The 11,132-nt window shown below is 39.0% G+C and overlaps 1 protein-coding gene across 3 annotated transcripts in view; it reads left to right on the top strand.

Annotated features, from left to right (window-relative positions):
* Positions 1-11,132, top strand: part of rgl2 (ral guanine nucleotide dissociation stimulator-like 2) — a 25,047-nt gene that overhangs the window by 6,489 nt on the left and 7,426 nt on the right. For 2 of the 3 annotated variants that reach the window (XM_008324187.3, XM_008324186.3), the window contains exons 3-11: positions 4,166-4,213; positions 4,689-4,775; positions 4,853-5,019; positions 5,559-5,615; positions 6,016-6,212; positions 6,537-6,649; positions 6,973-7,188; positions 8,998-9,101; positions 10,181-10,265. In XM_008324187.3, coding sequence (XP_008322409.1) covers positions 4,166-4,213; positions 4,689-4,775; positions 4,853-5,019; positions 5,559-5,615; positions 6,016-6,212; positions 6,537-6,649; positions 6,973-7,188; positions 8,998-9,101; positions 10,181-10,265 — 1,074 coding nt within the window. Of the gene's footprint in view, positions 1-20; positions 1,916-4,165; positions 4,214-4,688; positions 4,776-4,852; positions 5,020-5,558; positions 5,616-6,015; positions 6,213-6,536; positions 6,650-6,972; positions 7,189-8,997; positions 9,102-10,180; positions 10,266-11,132 lie in introns of those variants that run through there. The other variant, XM_008324188.3, reaches the window with a different exon arrangement.

The following is an 11,132-nucleotide window of genomic DNA, read 5'->3' as shown; positions in this document are numbered from 1 at the left end:
TCCCTCAAAACAGCAGCAGCACCATGTCTTCACTGCCAGTGTTAGTCCACAAGATTGGTACGCACAAATACTCGAGTCAGACAAATGGTCAATCAGGTAGAACTTTTTAACCATTACAGATGCAACTTGACAGACGTGAGGTACATCCATTTCCTGTAGGTGGCAGTAGTCTGTGTTTTTTACAGGGGAAACAGGAAAAAGTCAAGAAACAAGAAAAGTATTCTGCTGTGGGCTGCCTTCTTTTACTTTGTTTCTTTACAAGGTCATAACACAGACAAAAACCTTTGAGCTCTCATCTCTTGAATATTATAAAATGTATTTTTGCTCGACCTTGAGAATACTGACGACAGAAATATCTGGCACAGTCGCGGGGGAGTTCAGTTCTTTCCTTATTTATTGAGCTTTTGTAGGAAAGGGAGTGTTTCCAGCTAAAAATAGAAGCCAGTTTTTGAGTCGACACCTGCTGGTCAGTGGGTATGCGATGGAAAAGCAATAGCACTGCAATGTTAGCCCTTTTTTGTTGTGAAGTCAATTAACTGGACACAAAAATGTAAATTCAGTTGGAATAACCAAGTAACCAGTAACCAATCGCTTTTTAAAAAATGTTGTGGAATTGGAAAAAGCACTAAATAACACTTTTTTTTTTTTGCAACTCATCAGGACAGTGTGACTCACTTTTTGAAAACATATTGTTCTGTAAATGAGTTTGGGTGTTAGGAGAGTTAGCTTTTAACGTAAGGTGATATTGTGTTTATCATCTGGTTTACTGCCCTCGAGTGGCAGAAAAAGTCCAGTAGATACTAGCTTTTTATATGCAAGCTAAGTAGGCTAACTGCCTCAGCAAATACACACACAATGACATGCAGTCTCCGCCTAACTGAGTCCTGTTATGATGTCATCGGCCTTTTGTATATTCACATAGACTCCTTCCTACTTTGCTGGTGGGTTGAACATATTCATTAGTGGAATACAGTACACGTTACGTGTACATGTACTAGTTTACATTCTCAGTTAACCGTTCTTCTGTAGATCGTTGTAATAAACAGGATCTTCGGCTGAACTGGTTCATCTGCACCAGAAGGTCAACGACAGAGCCTTTGAGGGCAAAGAGTGGAGATTCGGAGAGAAGGGGCTATTGTTCTGGGAATAGCTCCAGGGCTTTGTTCCCTAAGAGTGTGTATGTATGTGTGTTGGTTTACTTAAGTTGTGAGGACATATAGAGGCTCAGAAAGGGGGAAAACAAGGGCATTTCTTTGCAAATTGAAAATGTAGTTAGGAATAACTTTAAAAGTTGAAGTTACAAATTAGTTGGTAATATGCCAAAGATAATTGAAAGTAAAGGCCTGTAACAGGTACACAAACAGTTACTACAGTGAAATAATATATTGTTATATTTACGGCTTTAGAAATTGAAATAGTTACTGAGGATCAAATGTTTGTTTGTGTGAGAGCTGGAGGGGCAGGTTTTAATTGTATATGCATACAGAACCCCATTAAAAACCTGCTGTTGTCAAACACCAATCAGAATCAACATGTGTCTATGCTTGTCTTGTCTCTTTGTTTGTGTATAAGTCAGTGTCTGTGTGTGTGTGTGTGTGTGTGTGTGTATGTGAAATGGGTGTGGCAAGGTGATGCAGCAGCCTTGCAGAGGCGGGACTCAGATCCTGCTTCACTTGTGCCTTAGTGAAACAAAGACATGAACGTGCAGAGTGCAGGCAGTAAAGACATGAACACAAGGACTTGGGACAAATGAGCAGAAAAGCCGGTCAGAGGAGGCTGTGAAGGGGGAAAAAAAAGAGAGGGAAACAAACCAATGAGAAAACATGGGGGAAAAGACGCTTCCATTCCTGCCTTTATCCTGAATTTTTCCAGGAAGCTCAGGGACTGCTACCTGTCTGAACTTGCAGTGGGAAAGGTAACCTGTGTGACTGTTTCTGTGTGGTTCTTAATGTTAACTCCTGGGTGTCTGCAGATTTCCATGGGAAAAACAAAGCTACAGGTTCATTGTGCAACTGTACTGGATTTATCCCGGTCACTGCAGTAGAATAACCTGTGTGAATGCGAGGAGTGCCGTCTTTGAGCTGACCTTTCATCCATGGCAGTCGGAGTTCTGTGAACAGAGGCTAACATATGTTAGCGTACACGGCAGGTTCAACCAAGGGGAACAACAGACCACTGCTGCACATGCTGCTGCTTCCTTCATCTTCACACACTTCATGTGTGTCTACTGTTTTCTTTTTCTTTACCTGTGAGAGAACTCACAGGTTCTCAGTTCTTACAGTCACACTTTTGTTGACAAACAGTGTTGAAAAGTGTCTCAGTGTGTGTTTGTGTTTTGGTGAGTTGTGTATTTGTATGTCAAAGTGAGCAGCAAAAGGGTTTTACCAAACACCCAGGAGTGAGTGCATGAATGTGTGTGTGTGTTTAGCTTATGCATTTTTAATCATGGAAAAAGTCACGTTTGTGTCGGGCCAAGTGCAAAGTGATATTGATCTGTGAGGTTCACAATCTCTCACGTACATGTAAACAACGTTGCTGCCCCACCCAGGGGGATCTTTGGCAAAAGTCGAGGTTTGGACTTTAGTTTGATTAAAGAAAGCCATTCACTGGTTAAGAAAAGTACATCATTACAGTCCAACATTAGACCAAAGGAAGAATGGAAGACAAGCAGCATGTTAATTGTGTTGCTATTACCATATCCTCCCAGTGTAATAATGATTGTGGCTTTGTGGGTTTATGATGATGTCACCGCACAGAATGAGCTTTGAAAACGTACATGTACAACCATGTGATGTTTACACACACGCACAGTGACGTAAAGCAAATATCTCGCAGTCACTGAACTGAAGAATGGTCGAGGAATGGATTCTGATTGGGATTTTTAGTTATTAATAAAAGTTGTTTTTTTATTTAAAAAATGGACACATTTATATATGCAACAACCTTTTACTGTATTCCTCCCTTTGTCTACTGAGGAAAGTCGTGGCGTGAGAGATGATTTTACCGGTGGCAGAATGTAATCCAAGAAGTTCTTGTGTCAATATGTATCTAACTTGTCAGTCTGGCATTAAAAAGTGTTAGACGTTGGTTTAACTGGGACGACTAAATCAAAAAACCAAACAGCAGACATCCCTGTTAATGTATGTATTTAACTATAAAACACAAAAACAAACAGAATGTTGCTGCTAATACTGGCAGGCCATAATTACAACATATTTAGGGAGAAATCCAGGGACGAGGACAAAAAAACAAAAGAAGGTGCTTCAATTGGCCCACGGGCCAGACTTTATACATATCCGCCTCACAGTATAATTCCTGTTTGCCTTCACACATGCTGTCGAAATAAGGCCAGAAACAGTCTTTTTGTAGTTTTGAAGGTGTAAATACAAAGATGTAAAAGTAGCTGTAGCTTAAGGATAAAAAGTGAGAAACAAAGACCCAAAGTTTGGGTTATTTAAGGTCACAAATGTAGCAGCTTCAAACAGAGGTGTTTATTATTATTATTTTATTTCAGGATATATTTTTTTATAATGATTACATTCAAAGCGTGAAAACTTGAGCAATCAAAATGTTTTATCTGACTAAATCGTGGGAAAGCTATGAGTGACAATGAATCATGATTAATCACTAAAGTCAACATCCCCAATATCACCAATACAACAATGTTTGTTTTGTATATAGCCGGTAACAGCAGGTACATGTGTGTGTTTCACACATGGTTCTATTTGTCATGATGTTTGATCTCAGCGTTCATATGTATGTATCGACAGTGTTGGAGCAATGATTAGTGGATGGAGGGTTTATATGGAAATACAATGCGTGTCCAAAGCTTTATTGTGATGAGTATGTGACTATGATACAGATTGACATCTGGCTCTCTTGACCTCTGTTGGCTTTTTCAACCTGGTCTATAAACATCATTTACACTTCTGCTAATTAGATTAAAGATAATTTAGTAACTTCGTAATTTTAACACCTGTGTCTTGGATCTTCGAAAAAGATGTTTGTAATTTAATACGTATATTATTGAGATGCCATCGCAATAAAGGAGTGCACTGGCGTGTTGAAGACATTGTTCAGACACTCGACACAGCAACTGAACTGTTAAATCCTTCCTCTTTTTTTTATTTTTAAACCTCATCTGCATCACATCTCTGCTCCCCAGGTGGAGCCCTCACCGATGAAGACCACCTGGTACTGTCCTCTAGATCTGGTAAGGCTAACCAGATGAAACGTGCATGTCTTGTTTTACATTTGCAAACTACATACAGAGTATTTATGAGGAACTGGCAAACCATCTGTAACCAAGTCAGATCTTTCTTTAGCAGCATTTACCACTATTATCCTTGGGGGTTTTTTTGTTCATTTGTTTGTTTTTACCATGCTTTATTGCATACTTTAGTCTAAACAGATCATATTCCCAAAATGGAAATGATGCTTCATTGAAAAAAACCCACAATGAGCTGGTGAGACTATTAACCACAGAAAGTTAGCTCATGATGAGACATAGTCTATTTTCCCATCACTAACCCTCCTCTTGGTATTAGCTTAGCCAGCGGCAAAATACAAATGGATAGTTGTGTTTTCTTGCAGCTGAAACTGAAACATTTGTCTTAGACTTGGGGTTGTAGTCGGTGATTTTGATAAAGCTGTTCTGTAAATCTAAGTCCTGGTTTCCTGCTCCTCAGTCCACGGTTGTAGAGGAACAGGAAGATGGCGTGATCTACACAGTGGTGGTCAAACAGCCGCACGGAGGTCCAACAGTGAGACACATGGTGGGCAAAACAGGAAAAATCCCCAGATATTCACAAATATGAACTTCCTGACTGTTTCCTTCCTGCGCCCCCTGCAGTCGGCGGTGACTCGCTCCCAGTGTGTTAAGGCAGGAACAGAAGAGAAGCTGGTGCTCCACCTCCTTCACTCCTTTTCCATGGGCGACTCTTCCTTCATCACTATCTTCCTCTCCACCTATCGCTCCTTCACCTCCACAGAAAGAGTGCTGGACATCCTCACTGACAGGTAACGCACACACATTCACAACTAATCAGTGCCATTTTCACAGGAGAAGTGGGGAGTTTTGAACAGACAACACAAGCTCCTATTAAAATCACCAGGCTAAAATAATCATTGAAAATAATAAATATATTTACTCATATAAACTCAACATACTTTGTATATACATTGCTGTATATGTTGGGGTACGTTGCCTAAATAAATGTAGCTCTATGGCCCAATAGATTCAATTCGTACAGTACGTTGTCACTACTACAGACTGTAGAATTATAATTTATATTTTTTGAATTGCTTATGATTTACCATCACTCTCTTGGCGATCTACTGTGATGTCGCGACCTTCTTATTGGACATCCCTATCTTAGAGACACTAAACATGACATGGTAGAAGATCTCACTTTTTTTTTTTTGGACAACACATATCATCATAATTTAAAAAAAACATTTTTTGTTTTTCAAGAAGAATATTAATACTAAAATAAAGCTAATTTTACAAAATAGTTTTGCTTCAGACATTACAAAACCTCCTATTTTTGTGTTGACAGATTGGAGAACCCACCGGGGGAGAGCGACAGGAGCCAGAAGAGACAATCCTTCAACAAGTCAGTCTCTAAGAAAGACTTTCTTTATTCTCAGCAGATCTTTTTTTAGAATATATATATCGGTAAAATATATCAGATAAGGACATATCCTTTCTCAAAAGGTTTTACCTGACACAGAATTTCTTTGAAAAGTAATCTTTGCTTTTATAGCTTGTTTTTGTTGTCTTTATGTTGCGTTTATACAATAAAAATGTTATTAACTGGAGTTATTTTTTGGAACTGTTATCTCTTTATATCTGTGAAACAGTTCAAGTAGGATTTCATCCTCCTCTCTGTTAGCTTTATGTGCAGGTTGAGGCAGAAAGCAGTGGGATATTAATGCACTGACTTCTTCATCTCCAGAGGGTTCCCCCTCAGTGACCCTATGGTCTCGTCTGTTCCTTCTCTCTTGACTTCACAGAGCTGTGTGCACTGTGTTCAGAACATGGCTCACTGAGTTTCCTGAAGACTTTAAGAGTCTGGGAGATCCCGCTCGGCTCCTGCGTCTGGCTCCTCTGCTCCCTCAGGACTCTTCCTCTGCAGCTGATCTCAGAGCTCAGCTCCTAAGGATTGCTGAGGAGCTGAGTGAGAAAGCCCTGCTCCCTGATAACCACAGAGGTCTGTTTTAACAGGGATTGTTGAGTTTTGATCAACACAGAGTAAATATGGGTTTTTTTACATTAAAAGTTTAGTGGTAAGATGACTATAGAAGTAGGTTAAATATAAATAATTTGGTATATATAAGGTGTGTCAATGTAAAAAATAGCTACAAAAATATTTTTGCAACTATGTGGCACCGTTTTGGTAAAGTGAGAGAAATATGCTTACTCATAATGGCTACATTTATAAATAGTCAAAATGGCTGTAATCTACACTTGAATCTGTTCATCTGTTTTAACCTCTTCAACACACATCTTAATAAACACGTGTTGTCTTCGACAGCTGATCAGAGCGCCCTCTACAGTCCTCCTCCTGACCCCTCCAAGTTTGAACCCACCAGCGTCTTGGGATTTTCTGCCCGACTCATTGCTGAGCAGCTCACCAAGATAGAGACGGTGAGTTCATCGTCAGTCTCCACTTTGATCCCAGTATAAAATTAGATTACAGATAATATTTAGTTAGTGAAAAATGTATTGTATTTCGAGCTTCAACACTTTAAAGTCACATTTCCAGTGAACATAGTAGAGTGTCATCACCAAATACATGCAAAACAGTGCCCACATAGTCGAGTGTTTACATCACCAAATACATGCAAAACAGTGCCACCTACTGGAACTAAAACTCTGACCACAGCTTCAGGTCACACAGCTTGTGTCGCATTCTGAATCATTTGAGGAAACAATAATAGAAAGGTTCATGTGTTGTCTTTTTTTTTCAGGAGTTGTTTGTGCGTCTGGTTCCGTACCACTGTCTGGGCTCCTTGTGGTCTCAGAGGGACAAGAAGGGGAGGGAAGGAGTTTGTTGGTCCGTCCGGGCCACTGTACGTCAGTTCAACAAATTAGCCAACACTGTCTTGGCTTCCTGCCTTTGTCCTACCAAGCTGCGCAGCCAGCAGAGAGCTCGGCTTCTGGAGAAGTGGATCAGTGTGGCAGAGGTTGGTGGCGTTCAAAATGACAAAGTCGTGTGTTATGTTGACCTGTATTTGTAGAATTGAGTGGTTCCTCAGTGTAACAGCACGCTGCCTTACACCTGTGTGGGTTGCAAAGACTTAAAAGAGCCTTAAAAGTTAATATTAAACCAGGTTTATTTTATAACTTATACTATAAGGTCATGTTTTGACATTCAGCAGTTTTTATTAGGAGAAGTCACTGTGGTTTGCCATGAAAAATGGCAACTGTGACTCGTTACTGCCTGACTGTGTGAGATTGACTTTTTTAAGCTCTATTTTTTTTTTTAGTCTTGTGGTTATTAAAATGTTTTTTAAATTAAAGTGTTTCTAGCTCAGATAAAGTTTTAAGTTCGGCTAACATTTAACTAGCACTTCAGCGTTTGCGTAGGAAGTGGCTGTTTTTATTTCCTCTCGATGTCACTAATTATATACACCGTAGCTTTAATAACACAGTTTTGTTGTCTAAGCTACTAAAATAAAGAAAGCTTCACCCTGCATTTTAGTTTCTCCCCTTTAATCTTCTTCTCAGCTCTGACTGCCTCATACTCTGCTGAGTTCACTTTAATACCCCTAAAAGCAAAATATGTTTATATACATATATGTTTATATATATATATTTGATGACCTTTAGTTGAACTTGTATTATCCAACAGTGGGAACAACAAACATGTGCTCGCTTATTAACCAGGTTGCTACAATATCAGGGATTGTATTTCATTAGTAAACATGAACATTGTGTTCTGGGACAGCCTTCAGCCTTCCATTTGAAGAAAGGAACAGTTCTCTGCAGGAACAGGACAAATGAGGGACATGTTGTGTCAAGGAAAGAATACAAAATAAAGATAAAAAAAAGAATCTTCTTAGAAAACAAAATCATTAGACTAACAAAAAATTATTAAATAAATGCCAAATGTCAAAACAACAGTAAACATGCATTTTTGCCCATCATTATTATATTTTTCATTTTAAAAAAACAATTGCATGTCGTCTTTTTGGCTAACATGCATCTATTGTGCTGCTAACTCTTTCCAGGGTTTCCTGGTACTCTCTTGTGATACTCCACTGGTACCATCAAGGATTTTCTTCTGTCACCTTAAGCTGCTCCTGCATTTTTAAATCTTACTTGGACTTTAGTGCAGATTCACTTAATCCTATATAACTGAATTGAATGTGAGGCATTTCATCTGTCCTTTTCGTTAACCTGAGGTAAACCTTGCTGCTTTCCTTTTGTTTAGTTTATTGTTATCATCTATAGCCCTTTGGGCTAGCCTTTAAGTAGCTATGACTTTGGCTATCCTTTAATTATCTTTTAAGATCCCTATTTGTCCCTGTTGATTTGCTCCATTTTACACTCATTTTATTTCTGGGCTATGACATTTTGGTCACATTAGTTAGCTAAATTAGCGTAAATACTTGTTCATCTTCACCTTCTCCAGGGCTTTGGCTAGTTGTGTCTTGTTAGCTATGTTAGAGTGTTTGTCTTCGCACGGGATAGTCCTAAACTCAGACTTTTTGTTTTGGCACAGCCACTAATTCCTTTTTGGAGCTGCGTTTGTCATCGCACATATAAAAGCAGTTGCTAACACAGCGACACCTACATCCTGTTTGGCAGAGCGAGGGAGAATTGGTTAGCTGCCAGACACTCCAACTTGATCACACCCCGGCTTAGACAGAGTCCTCGTCAGCAGGATGCATTATTCAACATGTACCAGGCTGTATCTGCAACCTGAACCCACAGGTGTTCTCACTTACAGTGTGTGTGTGTGTGTGTGTGTGTTTCTGTGCTGTCAACAGGAGTGCAGAGGCAGAAAGAACTTCTCCTCGCTGTACGCCATTGTGTCTGCTCTGCAGAGTAACCCCATCCACCGACTTAGGAAGACATGGCAGGAAACTGAAAGGTGGGGAAACAAAACAAGGGTTTCATAGATAAATAAATAAATGTAAAATAAACACAAAAAGAAATGCAACTTTTGTATATGTGTACTTAAACTAAGTTACCTTCTCCAGGGCTTTGGCTAGTGTTAGCTTGTTAGCTATGTTAGAGTGTTTGTCTTCGCACAGGATAGTCCTAAACTCAGACTTTTTTTTTTGGCACAGCTGGAGCTGCGTTTGTCATCGCACATATAAAAGCAGTTGCTAACACAGCGACACCTACATCCTGTTTGGCAGAGCGAGGGAGAATTGGTTAGCTGCCAGACACTCCAACTTGATCACACCCCGGCTTAGACAGAGTCCTCGTCAGCAGGATGCATTATTCAACATGTACCAGGCTGTATCTGCAACCTGAACCCACAGGTGTTCTCACTTACAGTGTGTGTGTGTGTGTGTGTGTGTTTCTGTGCTGTCAACAGGAGTGCAGAGGCAGAAAGAACTTCTCCTCGCTGTACGCCATTGTGTCTGCTCTGCAGAGTAACCCCATCCACCGACTTAGGAAGACATGGCAGGAAACTGAAAGGTGGGGAAACAAAACAAGGGTTTCATAGATAAATAAATAAATGTAAAATAAACACAAAAAGAAATGCAACTTTTGTATATGTGTACTTAAACTAAGTTATACCGTTATGGAATGTTTTTTTAGTTTAGTTTAGTTTTTAAACATTCTCTTAAATGTGTGTAAAGAAGATACTTGAACATTAATTCATGAAATCAATGTAAACAAACAAAATGTAACAAAATGTAAATATCAGTTATCCCTTGAGGTTTCTTCTGTTTGAAAATAAATTACGAATAATATTTGAAAATATATAGTTTTAAAAAAGATAAATAGTACAATAAATTGTTATTTTATTATTTGTTTTATCTGTATATAAAATAAAACTGAGAAATGATCTGTTTTTCAACATTTGTGATCACAACTTAAGAAAACACTTTGTTTCAGTCTTTATCTTGAAGTGTTTACTTTTATTCATAAAATAATGAAACAAAATAGAATCTTACATCTTTGTTCTAAATGCACTGTTTGTACTGATTTTCTCAGGGAGTTGATCAGGCGATATGAAGAACTGTCGGACATTTTCTCGGAGAAGGACAATTACTCACAGAGCAGAGAACTGTTGAAGGAGGTGAGGAACTTTTCAGTAATAACTTAACAGAAATTATGAATTATTATTTTTACTCAAACTAAGTCTATTGAAGCACGTAGAACCTTAAATTGTGCCATTTGATGTCTGTGTAAGTTCTAAGTCATCCAGATCATCGACGCCTTTAATTTTCTACCCATTATCAAGTAGAAATAGGTTAAAATTGCTTAACTTTTCATAGAAAATATCTGCGCCCAAGGAATAGCTTCAAAATGTGTCAAATACACTGCCTGGCCAAAAAAAAGTCGCCACCAAAAAAAAGGGTCATACACTCACTAATATTTCGTTGGACCGCCTTTAGCTTTGATTACAGCACGCATTCGCTGTGGCGTTGTTTCGATAAGCTTCTGCAGTATCACAAGATTTATTTCCATCCAGTGTTGCATTAATTTTTCACCAAGATCTTGCATTGATGATGGTAGAGTCTGACCGCTGCGCAAAGCCTTCTCCAGCACATCCCAAAGATTCTCAATGGGGTTAAGGTCTGGACTCTGTGGTGGCCACAATCCATGTGTGAAAATGATGTCTCATGCTCCCTGAACCAGTCTTTCACAATTTGAGCCCGATGAATCCTGGCATTGTCATCTTGGAATATGCCCGTGCCATCAGGGAAGAAAAAATCCATTGATGGAATAACCTGGTCATTCAGTATATTCAGGTAGTCAGCTGACCTCATTCTTTGAGCACATACTGTTGCTGAACCTAGACCTGACCAACTGCAGCAACCCCAGATCATAACACTGCCCCATAGGCTTGTGATAGATAGATAGATAGAAGATAAATAGATAGATAGATAGATAGATAGATAGATAGATAGATAGATAGATAGATAGATAGATAGATAGATAG

The sequence above is a fragment of the Cynoglossus semilaevis genome, chromosome 13, assembly GCF_000523025.1.
Source record: "Cynoglossus semilaevis isolate Cse_v1.0 chromosome 13, Cse_v1.0, whole genome shotgun sequence".
Taxonomy (NCBI): Eukaryota; Metazoa; Chordata; class Actinopteri; order Pleuronectiformes; family Cynoglossidae; genus Cynoglossus; species Cynoglossus semilaevis.
The sequence above is the reverse complement of the archived record's forward strand: the minus strand, read 5'-3'. Positions and strand labels throughout refer to the sequence as shown.